This window comes from Coturnix japonica, chromosome 3 (assembly GCF_054131305.1).
Source record: "Coturnix japonica strain WE chromosome 3, WE-NBRP24, whole genome shotgun sequence".
NCBI lineage: Eukaryota > Metazoa > Chordata > Aves > Galliformes > Phasianidae > Coturnix > Coturnix japonica.
Genome location: NC_140665.1, coordinates 28,730,396 through 28,744,529, shown reverse-complemented (window position 1 = coordinate 28,744,529; position 14,134 = coordinate 28,730,396). Strand labels below are relative to the sequence as shown.

Below are 14,134 nucleotides of genomic sequence, written 5' to 3'. Positions count from 1 at the left end.
TCATTTTTAATGTTAATGACAGTCTTGTAATAAGGCTTTGAAAAGTAACAATCTGGGAAGACTCACCTACAGACATGAGGAGTCTTTTTCTGACAAATTGACATTCTGTCTTTGAATATTTGTGGTCAGTAAGCTTAAAGTGAGACTGATTTCTGGCAAAACGTACAGGAGTTCTTATCTCTCTGCTCTGATACTTTTTCCTCTCCTCTCCTTTTTTCCTTCCCTGTTGTGAAGCAGATGGTACAGATGGTGAAGAAGAGGACTGAACATTTTAGTGGGACTTGTTTAAGGAAAGTTTTAACACTATGACCTTAGTGAGACTGTGCATCAAAAATGCTGGAGAAGAGCCATAAAATAATGTGGCACAGAATAAACTCGCTGTACATGTTTTTCATACTTACATCTCCAGCTACTTTTGGTGTGTTTATCAAAACATCATGGGCTTTTGGGTTGGTCTAAGGGTGGGAATGAGGACAGGGAATTATACTTATCGGGACCAGAGGAAAGCTTTGTTTTAGGTCCTCTGTCTTTAAATGTTCTTTCTTAATTAGTTCCATGGTCATAGGAAGACAGAAAAAAGATGCTGCAAAAATCCCATGCTCTCAGTGTCTAACAAAACAGGGGTAAAGGGATTCCTTTAACAGATGCTTTTGAATGGGTTGTAAATCCTTTAACTTTCCATAGACAGGACAGAGAACTTGAAGTGCTGTAGAGTATTTGCTACAGTGAGAGCAGAGTTTGAAAATCTAAAGTCTAAAATTTGGACCGAGGCAATTTTTATTGAACTTAAAATATGTTCTACCCCCCAAATCTGTTATCTTTTAATATTATTTTCTAATGTGCTTATTCAAAAGTAACTTGTGGAAGTTTAAAGAACTAGAACAGGAGACTCTTATTATGGATTAACTGTCAGACAGTGTCTTAAGCTGTGAATGCATGCAGTGGTTGATACTGAATAGCTTATGTGGCTGTTAAGCAGCTCCTCAGTTCCTCTGTGCTGGCATTAGCTTACTTCCATAGGGTTGTCTGACAAGTGGTGGACAGGTGAGAGTAAACTGCAAACAGGTGTAAGAACAGAACACAAAATATTTGTTTAAAACCAGCTAAGATGAATGCGTAACACTTTGGTATATCCCAACTCAAGCTCTTCGGTCAATGGGGAAAATGTCTGCTTCTCAAGTCAGTTTTTCCCCTTATGTCTTGTTAGTATTCTCTCCAGTGTGAGTGCTGAAAACCTCTTGGAGTGGGGAGAACAGTCAGCAAACTGGACCTAGGTCGTTGCTGATGGTGGGGATAGGAGTATAGGATGATGAGGGTTTAGATTTGTTGTAGTGTAGCCCATGATATTCTGCATGCACGCTGCGCTCTGGCTGTGCACGTCCAGATAGTAGCTGCTAAAGACAGAGAAGGTCCCTCAAAGTCCACGGGGAAAGGAATGCTCTGACTTTCTGTGCAGTGTGGGAGCATCTTCTGCTAAATGGTGTCAGAAGCAATGATGATACTGCCCTATGTTTCTGATTTGAGGTAACTTATCTGAGCTTTTATAAGCAGCATGAGAGGTATTGTTGGGAAAAGATGGTTTAAGGGGGAGGGTGGAAGGGTAGCTGAAGCATAAAACTAATACTGACATATGGTATGTGTTGCTTTTTTGAGTTTGTGGTCAGACTTTCATGGAGTCAGGATTAGGTTGGAAACTAAATCTCTTTTTGAATACGTTCAGCCTGGCAAGAGGTCTGTGCAACACTAACCGGACATATGAACACTCTCTTGCTTCAGTGTGAGGTACTGCCTCAAGTTTAGATTTAGGTTTCTGCTTCACTGTGTTGCTCACTTGTCTGGTTAACTCACTAAAGTTATCTTTACAACAAGGTACTTCCACAGCACACAAATAGCTGCCATACTCTCACAGAGTAAGGGAGCCTTCTAACAAGAAAAAAACTGGCATGTCCTTTGCATCATTTCCTGTGATAAGTGGATTCTCTTTGCTGTTTAGTAACTCATTCTCAAACTTTCGTCCTTAGAGGTACTCCTTCCAGCTTTCAGAAATGCTTTCTTTGGTTCAGAGTAGTCAGCTGAAGGCTGCAAAGAGCTCTCATTTCCAAGATTTTGTCAACGTTGATTTCTCTTTATTAAATGAAAGTGACAAAATGCTTGGAAAACTGGACCCAGTCCCAGTACTAGAGCTTAATTTTTTTTTATTTTTTTTTATTTTTTTTTTCTTTTTTTTTTTTTTCTTTTTTTTTTCTTTCACTTGGGCAATGTTATATTCCACCTCCTTTGAACAGAGATTTCTGAACTGCTCTGCAAATCACCTCACTGGAGGGCACTTCCATTATGAGAATCTTTCTGAATGCATGTGACCTAGTGGACATCGTGCAGGTATTTGATGGTTGAGATCTGCTGCCCATGTAGTTATACTAATTCAATTCAAATGGAGTAGAGAAACTCTTACTGTAGTAACATTCCATTAAAAGCTAGAAATGTATCTTGACATATTGATACGGGTACGAAATGTGCTTTGGAGATTAAGAAGAGTTAGTGCTGCTATTAGTAGGCCCCACTAGAGATGATTTGTTTCCTTATCATGCATGACCTCTTAAAAATGTAGAAATTTTTTGTGTGTGTTTGAAATCTCAGCATGAACAGGATATTCCAAGACCTCGTGGACTCTCTCTACTGTCTAAAGAACATTTTTTTCTTGGAAAAAAAAAAAAAAAAAAAGGATGTTCCTAAGAACTACTACCCCTAGTGACTTCTCTCTCTAGGCTTGCATTGCTTAATTTGACTTGTTTAATTCTAGGGTTATCCCAGTGGAGCTTTTTGTGATTAATAGCTGATAACAGTGTAAACCCAGTACTAAGAACATTCCCTGGGCAGCAGCCATGCTTCTTACAGGCTCCATTTGACTGATGACAGGGTATGGACAGATCAAGCACTAGGGAAGAGGTCACCCTGAAGAGTGTTTCAATAGTATGGGCTCAGTGTTTGCATTATACATCTGCTAGTTTAACTTCTTTTTGTAGATTTGGAGGTTAGGTTGCTTCTTGGTACAATTTCTTTTGTTTTAAGCATTGACAAGCACCATTATAGGGCACTGGACCCTTTGCTTGTAATATGCATGACTATAGATTTTTTATAAAAAGCATAAAACATAAGGATTCAGTAGTATTACTGTTCTTGTCGTAAAAAATTTACTGGTCCAACATTCAGCAGTTAAAATTTAGTGACAGATAGGCAGCCTGCATTCAGATTATTCAGTTGCATAGAAGGTATTTCTGCTTGGATCTGCCATCCAGTCTAAATATGTAGTTGGCCTTCCTTTTTTTTTCCTGACATCTCGCAATTATGTTGATTATGCTGTGAGGTAGGTGCAAAGCGCTATGTGATTAAGAGTCCTTCCTTGTTCAGAGTGTTTCTTTGTGAGACTGAGGCAGGGAAGTAGAATCAAATGCTGATACCACTCCGTGTTATTGGAAAGGTTTTGTTACTGGTTGCTATTTATATAGTACAGCAAGTAAAAATTGGAGAAACAGCAATTTAATTTGCTCTTGTGGTAGAAGATATTTTTGCATATTACACATGTCCATGCATAGCAAGGGAAGCCAGAGCCAAAATCTGAATAAGTGGTAAGAGGCAATATTAGACTTTTGACTATCTTTGTATATATATTGTCCATAAATTTAAGATGTAAAATGCAAGAAAAATGACTGGTTTAAGTAAGTTTCGAATATGTCTCCAAAGAATCAGACAAAACAAAATGCATTAGGTAATGATTTGGATAAAATTCTGTACAATTTATCATTGTAGTGCTGTACAGAACTAGAGATAAGAAGTAGTGATATTGGAATGTGTTCTGCAAAGTCATGTATTGTTTGATATAGCACTGTTTGCTGACCTAAGGGGATGAAGATGTTCCTTTGCTAATAGGGGGTAGAATTCTCTCCTGTTTGCAAACTGTAATTGAATGTTTGTCAGTGAGATGCAACTAGTTTTGGCACAGAAATTGGAAGATACTGCCTTGTCTTTAGGCAGTCTGTTGTCTTGCTATAGATACTTAGAGGTCCAGAGATGAATGCCCAAACATCTGCTGTATGGAGCTTCTCTGTAGTCATAAAGGAAATGATTTCCCCATGAGGAAGAATGGAGTTCTTGGAAGTCCTCCCTAATTCTACTTTAGTACTTAAACTCTTTCTAATCATGAATAGGGAAAGGATGGAGTTGATAGTGACTGGCATGATGTGCAGTCTCTCATGTACCATATGCTCCAGACTACATGGTCTTAGGATCTTAGAGAAGATGAGCACATGTGAGTATTTTAGTGTAGTTCCACCCACTCACCTCCACCTCTCCTTTTGCTGCACTCTTTGTAACTTGCTATTGGCCAAAACCACCCATTGATTATACAAGTAAGGTGGCTGGCTTTAGGTAGCAGTTTTCTTTCAGGCCCTCAAAATCACTACCTATGTAATTCAGAGCTCTAGCTCTGTGGAATTTGATTTAAATGTTGATACGAACTTTTTCACCCTGACATCGTAAAACACCAGCCCTGAAATCTAAAGCAGCAGGTCACAGCCCTGGAACCAGCTTTCATTGTTAGTGTACACTCTCTTTTTATAAATATTACAGCAGCCAGAAAATATATTTTATCTGGATACCACTTAAAAATACACACAGAAAACATCTCCAAATCCTTGAGCAGAGTTCTTTCCAAATATCCATTCTTCATGAAGACACATTAGGTTAAAAGTTCAACAATTTCACCAAGCTGCTGGATTAAAGTCCAAAACTACTTGCGTAATGTTGAGGTTTCAGGGCATTGAACCCAGATTATCCCTTGTCAGAATGTTGAATAAAAATAAAAATGCTGAAATAAAATACTGTATATGACCTTGTCTTAATTTCATTTTCAAGAGTGAATTTATTGTTGGTGCCAAATTGACAGCCCTGGAATCTGAGTAGCTTTAAAAACAGGTATATAAAATCAGTGACACTTTTTGTTCCCATCTGTGCCTTGACTGAGAGAAAGCATCTCTAAAATGGAGAGAACATTAAAATCTTTAAACCCGCTTCCTTTGTGATACATCTACTGACTGTCTTTTAATGAGTCAACTAAAGGAACTTTTCAACTGCCATCACAATCCATTGCATTTCAGTACAGGGAACTGAGCTGAGTACCACCGTCATTAACTATATGTTTGCAGTGACAAACAGAAATGCACTCTGGTGTTTGACTGGTGTACTGAGTAGGAAAGCAACATATCTGGAAGCTGTGTTTTGCAAGTGGCATTGCTAAACAGCGGTTCTAAAGAGATTCTGCACCACCTAGGGAAAACACGTAAAAGTCCATGTGTTATCTATGTAGGATTTCTCCCCAGTTATACCTTGTTGCTCTTTTTAGCAAGAAAACTTGAGGGAAAATTCACCAGTGCAAGTATTTGCCTCTCAGTAGCGAAGAATGCACTTGTACACCTGTGTCTGTGGCTGCCTGTCAGTGGTTATAATCAAGGCATATTTCCAGTCAAGTCAAGCTTTGATGTCCTGTATTGGCCCTGAACGCAGTGTGGAATCAAAATGGAAATCAATTTTTGTACTCTGTGATGACATCGGACCAGGGCTGAAACATTCTTCTGCTAATTGTCTTAAAAGAAAACAACATTTTACATGGAAATGAGCTGGAGTTTGGGAAGATGTAATTGGACCTTTACCATTTGTTTGTTTTTCTTGGAGCACACTGGCAGTTCTTACAAATTATTTCTCTCTCAACAGAGGCACTCTAATATCCTCAGCTGCTTATTTTGTCTGGAAAATTCAGGCACCCAGGATAATGATGACAACAACAGCAACATTTTGACTCCCAAATCCCCTGGCAAAATAGTTACATCATGTCTGGAAATAATTGGGCAATGACAGAATGGAAAAATTACAATGACTGAAACAAGACAGGGACACTCTAACTAATGGGATTTTGTGTGTTCTTTCTTCTGAAGGTGGTGGAACATAATGCTGCAGGGAAATTCTGAATTGATAATCTTGTGACTTAAATCCAAATCTTCCCAATTGAAATACTGCAGAGATCTCTAGTTCTTAAGTCAAATTTTTATGCTAATCAACCCTAGTTGTATTTCTGATCTTTTGGAATGGAGGAATGAGTGGGACAGTTTATTCTCCAGATCAGTCTGTCCTTGAGGTAATCAAAAACTTGACCTTGAGGTCAAGTTCTCTGAGATCTGGTCTTATGGGTAGAACTGGAAGCCGTTTCTGATTAGGAACAGTTTCAGACTGATAACATTAAAGGCATTTGATTTTATAAGATCTGAAAAAGTCATATAAGTTCGTCTTACTGTAGAGGAGATTAGTCTTCTGCCTTGGAACTGAAGGAGCAGTGCTGGATCTAACCTCAGTGAATATGTCTGTTTGCCTGTTGTCATCACAGGCAAGCATCACTATGAATTTGTTATTTCAAATATTCCTTATCTTGCATTCCATTTTCTAAGGCATTGCTCCCTTGCCTCTTCTTGAAATTGCATCACTGTAGTACCCAGCACCAAAGGAGAGTGAGAGAAGCTGAGTAAAGTGTTTCAGGTTGTAGCTTTGTCTTGAAATTTATGGCCTTAATACTAAAACTTATTCTGTGGAGGTTCTGAAAACAAATTTTTTAGCACCTGCACATTATGTAGTACTATAATTCTGCTTGGCACTGTACAATAACTGAGAGAGGATTTTTGCTGCTTGAGGTGAACAAAATAGGTACAAGAAGTCATTCTGAGTCTGAAAGTTGTCATGAAAGAAAGTAAGGGTATTCCAGTTGAAATGGTGGGAAAAATGGAAAAAAGCCAACAAAGCTGACAGTCAGGAAAATTGGTCTTATTAGTAGCTCAGATTTTCTTATAAGAGAGAAGGAAATGGAGATATTTGCAGATGCTTCTGAAACTGTAATACTGCACTGCTAAAAGTTAATAAAAGAGACAAGGAAAGAAAGACTGGCTCTAGAATGATGCATTCAAACCAGAAAGATTGCTTGTATACAAGGTTATGCAGTCCCATTGGATCCACCACCTACAAATAGCAGAAAGTTTCACACAGGAAGAATGAGGTGCTTCCCTAAGTATGGAATTGATAAATTAGGATGGGAACCTGTGGTATAATAAGCACTAAATAAAATGTATTTTTGCCTCTAAAGTTACTGTTCAGTCAGGAATCACTGCCTCTCCTCGTAGCCAAATATCTTGTACACTAAGACACTGAGATGAAGAAGAATATGTGCATGCTGCATAAATACTTAAGTTGTTAATTTTAATTGTTTGGTCTGCAGCTTAGAGTGCAGTGGAGTCGCATCAGACTCCATGCTACAGATGTGTGGATTTACTTGCATCTAAGTTTGATGCAAAGTTTTAGGTTTAGTCATGATATCTAAGGGTATAGGTTGGTTGACCCTAGAAAATGTCATGTGGTGTCAAACATAAAATAAGCTAATAAAGTTGTGAAAACACCTTCTCAATGGGGAAAAGAAGGAATGGATTTTTCAGTCACCTCAATCAGGTGTAGAGAATTACTGTCTGTACTTGATTAAATGATGGAAAGAATGTGTAAAGATTAAAAAATGATATATAGCTGAATTGATGGTATTTATTAACTACTTCATTTTATCATTGCTTTGGGTTTTGAATCTTGATTTGACTGTATTCTTTTAAAACTGTCTTTCTTGTGAAGGTAGATAAAATGGTTTGGAAGGAACCTGTTGGCATTTGTTTGGGGACTTTTTTTTTTTGTTTTGTTATATCCTGCTCCGTTCCCAGAAGAACACAGGGAGACTCAAACTAATCTTTCCGATGTGAAAGAGAGTTCTTTGTAGCTTTTATTTGTATGTGTGTGTTAGTCAGATAGAGGTGAAAAGTAGGGCACCATTGGATTTTTGTGGGCATAAGCAGACTAATATTAGTGATTGTTAGTCATATAACATATCCTGAGCACCTTTAGGAACTAAAAAATAAACAGATTTTAGAAAGACACATTATACTAGGTATGTTTATAGACATAGTTACGTGTGACAGCCTTCAAATAGTACTTACTTTTTCATCCATGTGTAATGGGATATTTTGAAATTCTCATCTACCTTAATTTTGATGGGATATTGTGTCAGAAAAATGGAAAGTAACAGCCCGGGAGCTTGTGCCATGAAGCAGCCTAGCAAATAGGTGAATTTGAGTGGAGTGGGATGCCTGGGCTGGCTTGCAAAGTTCTTATTTCACCTTGACATCTGTACCCTTGTTTTAATGTGTTTTCTTAGGGGAAAATCTATGAACTGGCTTCAAAACAGTGAGTGGCAAGCTGTGTTCTCCCCTCTGAAGGAAACCTTGAGCAGAGGCTAAGCCTCAAACGGATTGTGCTCATGGCCATTGCTACACAAAGTGTCTCTTCCTTTCTAGGTTTTCATTCCCTGTGATTAATCTATTTTATTCCTGTTCGATGCAGTATGTGAGTAGTGCATACTGGAAGGGCTATTCTCCTTCCTGAAAGAATGGCTTTAACTTAGTGGATTTTAAGTAGTTAATGATTTTGTTGCTGTTTGGTGTCCTAGAAGCCAGGAAGCTCCATGCTGCATTGGGAAAAACAAGTTGCAGATAGACCAAATGGGTTGCTTGCACACACTTCCCTCCACTGCCCCTCAGCTCTGCAGTTGCCCCTATATTACACATGACATCTGTCACATTGCATGTGACAGGCATGACAATTTGCATGGGCAATTCCCATGGTAACTGAAACATGCCATGAAGCTCATTAGTCTTGCCATCAGTGTACTGGAGAAGCAGTGCTGTCCAGGGAACTGACTATAGTAGTCTTACTGTTTAGCTTTGCCCAGTGTGTTCATTTTGCTGATTTTGAGCATGATGCTTATTTTCTTGGTTTCACCATCCAGTAAGAGAAGATGAGGGTAGCTATTATAATACCACAAAGTTCTGATGGTTTATTAAATAGTTGAGTAATGTAGAGATTTAATTTGGATTGGGAGTGTTGGTATTGATTTCTGTTCCAAGTTCAGATTCAGGTTTCTTTCTTCTGCACAAAATCATGGAATGATTTGGGTTGGAAGGCACCTTTAAGGTCATCTAGTTCCAAGCCCCTGCTATAGGCAGGGACACTTACCACAAGACCACATTGCTCCAAGCCCAGCCTGGCTTTGAATGCCTCCAGGGAGGGGGCATCCCCAACTTTGCTGGGCAAACTGTTCCAGCAGTCTCATCACTTTCACAGTAAAGAATTTCTTCCTTATGTCTAGTCTAAATCTATGCTCTTTCAGTTTAAAGCTGTTTCCCCTTGTCTGTTGCTTCATGCCCTTATAAACAGTTTCTCCCTGGCATTCCAGTAGGCCTCCTACTGGAAAGACGCTGTAAGGTCCCCTCAGAGTCTTCTCCAGGCTGAAGAGCCCCAACTCTTTTAGCCTGTCCTTGTAGAAAAGTCACTCCAGCCCTCTTATTATCTTTGTGGCTCTCCTCTGGACCTGCTCTAACAGTTCCATGTCCTTGCACTGGGGAGTCAAGAACTGGATGCAGTAATCCAAGTTGCATTTCACAGGAGCAGAATAGAGAGGCAGAATTGCCTCCCTCGACCTGCTGGTTACGCTTCTCTTGATGCAACCCAGGATATAGTTGGCCTTCTGGGCTGCAGGCGTGCATTGCTTTCTCATCTTGAGTTTTTCATCAATCAATGCCTACAAATCCTTCTTCTCAGGGCTGCTATCAAACTATTCTCTGCCTGACCTGTATTTGTGCTTGGGATTGCCCTGACACAGGTGCCAGGACCTTGCACTTGGCCTTGTTGAACTTAATGAGGTTGGCATTTGCCCACCTCTCAAACCTGTCCAGGTCTCTCTGGATGGCATACCTTCCCTCTAGCATGTCAACTGCACTACTTAGCTTGGTGTTGTCTGCAAACTTGCAGAGGGTTCACTCAATCCCTCTGTCCATGTCACCTACAAAAATGATAAATAATACTGGTTCCAGCACTGATCCTTACAGAACACCCCTTGTCATCAGTCTCCATGTGGACACTGAGCTGTTGACTGCAACTGTCTGAGCTCAAGCATCCAGCCAGTTCCTTATCCAGCAAGTGGTCCATCCATCAAATCCATTTTTGGCAACCAGGACATTATGTGGGAGTGTCAAACACTTTGTAAGTCCGGGTAGATGACAGTATTTACTCTTCATTTATCCGCTGACAGTGTAACTCCATTGTAAAAGGCCACCAAGTTTGTCAGGCATGGCCTGCCCGTAATGAAGCAGTGTCAGTTACTACCAATTACCTCACATTTATTTTCTATGTGACACTGCATCCAATTTATACATTTCTCCCTTGTGTGGAGAGAGATACAGATCTACTGGGGAAACAGAAGTAATTAGTTGTTTTTTTTTTTTAATTATTTTTCCTTTCTCATTTCATCTGTTAGAAGAAAACAGTGGGTACAGTGATTCTGTGGCATATATGCAGTCCAGTGCTTAGTGCTTCCCACCTAGATGAGAGCTTGGCCTGCAATTACTGACATTTTTTATCTGTTGATCTGGAAGAGACTCATCAGTGGTTTCTGTTAATGCTTCCTTGTGTTGCAAACTGGGTTTGCAGATGTGTGTGTGTTTAGTTAACACACAGAGTCTTCTTTCTTCTGTTTTCCCAAAAATGGTGGATGCAAATGTTTTTGGTTTTCTTTCCTACTTTAGTTTTAGTTGTGCCCTTCTCTGTGGAAAAGAATGGAGAAGAAAGCAAGCTAAAGGCTATGATAACCAGCTCTCCTGCACAGGAGGAATACTGGCAGAGCAGTCATTCCTTTTTGAACATTGCCTTTTCAGGATATTTTTGCATGGAAAATGTAATTTTTGAGAGAAAACAAAGAAAGGAATAAGACTGAAAAAACAATTCAGAATGTGCAATTGAAAGAGGATCCTTGCGTGCAGTCAGCAGAGATCCCATCCCATGTGGCTAACCCCTCAGATAAGACTTGAAAAAATTGCATTAGCTTAATTATGTTTGGTCACTGGGCCAAGTGGTTTAGAAATGAAGATGCACACCCTGTCAGAGGAAGAGGACGTTGTTATAATTAGACCTTGGGCAAAGCTCCAGACTGTGACTCCTGACCTGAGTCGAACCACAAATAAGGCTGGGAAGCAGGAGGGGACTCACTGTGAGGCAAGGATGGGCTGTTGAAATGACAGCAAGTTCTTTGTGTTGTGTAAAAGGGTAAGACAGTGCAACTGAGAAGAGCTCTGGGAGAGAGTTGTTGTGTTTAATAGTGGGATTCCTTCCAAAGAGAGATTTCCCACTGATTCTCACAGGAGGTGTTTAGAAATATATAATTACACGTGTTTATGTCATCTTTACAATTGCCTTATTTATAAAAAGTTGAATGCTAATAGATCTTTCTGTAGGAAAAGAAAAATACAAAAAATACTGTTAGTTTTCAGAGTTTAAAAAATAATTTCTGTGATAGCTTGGTTATCATTTACTGCTATGAGAAATGGAAGATGTTTGTTTCTTTTGCTTTTCCCTTCTTTTTCATCTTCTTTTTCATTTTATTTTTTCTTTTGGATGCAAGTTTTCCTTTCCCAGATTTGATTCTTGAAAAAGAAAAGATGAAAGAAAGAGGAAAAAGTTGTTTGGAGGCCATCAGAAAATGTTAATTTTCTACAAAACTACACCCACAAATAAAAATCAAGAAGATGCAGTCAGTTCTTAAATAGGAAGAATAGTAAATAACATAATTATTTCTTAATGTTAAATAGCATAACCAGTTATTTTAAGCAAATATTTTTCATCATTTTCTGATTGGCTTGAGGAGGACAGTCCTCCCACCTAGGAATATATATTCACGCATTCATTTCTTAAATGATTCAATTCTAAAGGAGCTATGCTAGATTTCTTCCTTGCTGTTCTCAATTTTTTGTATTTCAAATTCTTCTAAATTCCATAACCTATATAGAATTGTAGTGTTGTATTGGTACAGATGGGACATGCTACCCCTCTGTGTCAGCATGAATTTCCTGCATGCTTTTTAGAAATGGACCTGGAAGATGCTAGTGTTGGAGTACAGTGGAATGCTTCAGAGTTTCTTTTGTGAAATCCTTTAAGAACTCAGACTCTCAAATCTGTTCCTCTGAGTGGAAATGGATGTTGCATACAATATTGTGCTAGAACTGGGGACACTTTGCTTTTTCTCAGTCTATCAGTGTCAAAGACCAGGTTTCACAGTCATCTGGCATTTGGCATCTCTTTGTGAGAATCCAGTAATGTAATGGATGTGCTTTTAAAGCTGGTATGAATGATGCTGCCCTGTAGAGTCCTGGTAAGACATACTACCCATTTCAAAGCTGGCATGGAGAGCAAAGGAAAGTGCAGGCTGGAGAACAGTGCTTGATACCATCTAATGCAGATTTCAGCTCTATGAGAGTGCATAAAAAAAAGCACAAAGGGAGTTAGTTTCAGCACAGAGTAGGGCATGTGTGTCCTGCCAAGTCCATTGGGCCACAGGGATGAAGGTTTGAGTGGTTTGAGATTATTTTTTGTTTGCTTGTTTGTTTGTTTTTCTCCTAAGCAAGCATGCTCAGATTTCATTACGTTTTTCTTGGAGAACTTCTGGATGAATGCAGTATGCATAAAGTCCTACTATGCAATTGCTGACCTAAAGGTGCTTTTCCTAGCACAGCCACTTAGTCTCTGTGAGAGCTCAAAGCAGCCTTGTTCTGGCAATCAAACAGGCCAAAGTGTTGTGGGGCAGGTTAGGGCAGCAGCTGCTCTGATGACAAAGCGCAGCTGTGTTGCTGCTGCTATAGCATCCAGCATCCTGTGGTTCAGTTCACCTGCCACCTTCCTCATTTCCCTGCTTTAGTGCCCAGGGAGCTGGACTTTGCAAAAGCCTTTAATTATTTACTCTCTAAGGATATAGTTTATTCTGCAGATTAAGTGCAAAAGTGAAGTCCTTAAAAAATATAACACAAATAAGCCCCTGAGCTGTCAAACAACAAGTCCCTTAAAAGGGCAAAATATGCAGCTCTCTACGGGCTGCACAGATCCCTCCTTTCAAACTACTGGCAGGAGGCTTCCTGTTTGGATGGGCTGCTCACAAACGGTGTTGTGTGGTGAAATCAGTCACTTTCCAACTCCTCCTTCAAGCCTCCTTTTGCTTCCCTTTGCTCTCCTGATACCAAAGCCCTTCAAGCCTGGGTCCTGTCAAGATTGGATCTGGCAGATCAAATGTAAATCTGAAAGCATGCATTAGCACTGTACAGTTTCTCTCCACTGGATACATAAAGCAGCCCAAGCTGCTTGAAAACGTGATAAACTGGATGGTCCTACTGCAATAGTCCTGGCCATAAAGGGATAAGTGAATGTTTGGCTGTCTGCCTCCAGAGTGGTGAAAAAAAGCAATTTTTTTTATTGCTTTTGTGTTATTGTTGCAGTTGGCTTTTTGTTTGTTTGTTTGTTTGTTGTTTGTTTTGTTTTTCTTCATCAAATGATATATCTTTGGAGGATTCTTCTGTTTCTTCTGGGTAAATACTCCAGTTTATAGTTCGGTTCCTCTGCTGTAATAGTGAGCAATAGGCCAAAACTGGCATTCAGCATTGGCTGCTAATCATTACTAATAAATCTAACTGCTAGAAAGTCACACAATGAGTTTGTAAAACCTTTTCAGAAACTTTAGGAGAAGTTGATCCTATGTTGTCACTGAACAGTGTTAATGCTTGGCCACCTTGTCTTGCTTGAATGCTTATTTTCCTCTTTGTATATCAAATCCTTCTGTTCTATTTCTGCTGTTACATATGATGATGTCCATTGTAACTGTAGAAAGCTGTACATATCCAGTGGAGTCTCGCTTATGTTTTTTTCCCCCTACTTTTCTTCTTCCTGCAGAACATGATCAGAAGATAGCATCGTACATGATGATCATGGCCCCCAGGAAGAGGAATCGTCATGCGCTGGGATTTCTTTGCTGCTTTGGGGGTAGTGACCTCCCTGAAATCAACCTCAAGGACAACAACCCTCTCCAATTCCTTGAGTTTACTGTCCCAATACCACCAACAGATGAGCTCAATGCCAGGTTCTCTGAACTTGTGGTAAGTTCCTGCTTGCACTCTGATATGTTTTAGAG

At 39.5% G+C, this 14,134-nt stretch overlaps 1 protein-coding gene across 13 annotated transcripts in view; it reads left to right on the top strand.

The window, feature by feature from the left end:
• Positions 1-14,134, top strand: part of DAAM2 (dishevelled associated activator of morphogenesis 2) — a 186,393-nt gene that overhangs the window by 67,875 nt on the left and 104,384 nt on the right. For all 13 annotated transcript variants that reach the window (XM_015857503.3, XM_085543159.1, XM_085543155.1 and 10 more), the window contains one exon: positions 13,897-14,099. In XM_015857503.3, the coding sequence (XP_015712989.2) occupies positions 13,923-14,099 (177 nt within the window). In that variant the 5' untranslated portion in view covers positions 13,897-13,922. The remainder of the gene's footprint in view (positions 1-13,896; positions 14,100-14,134) is intronic.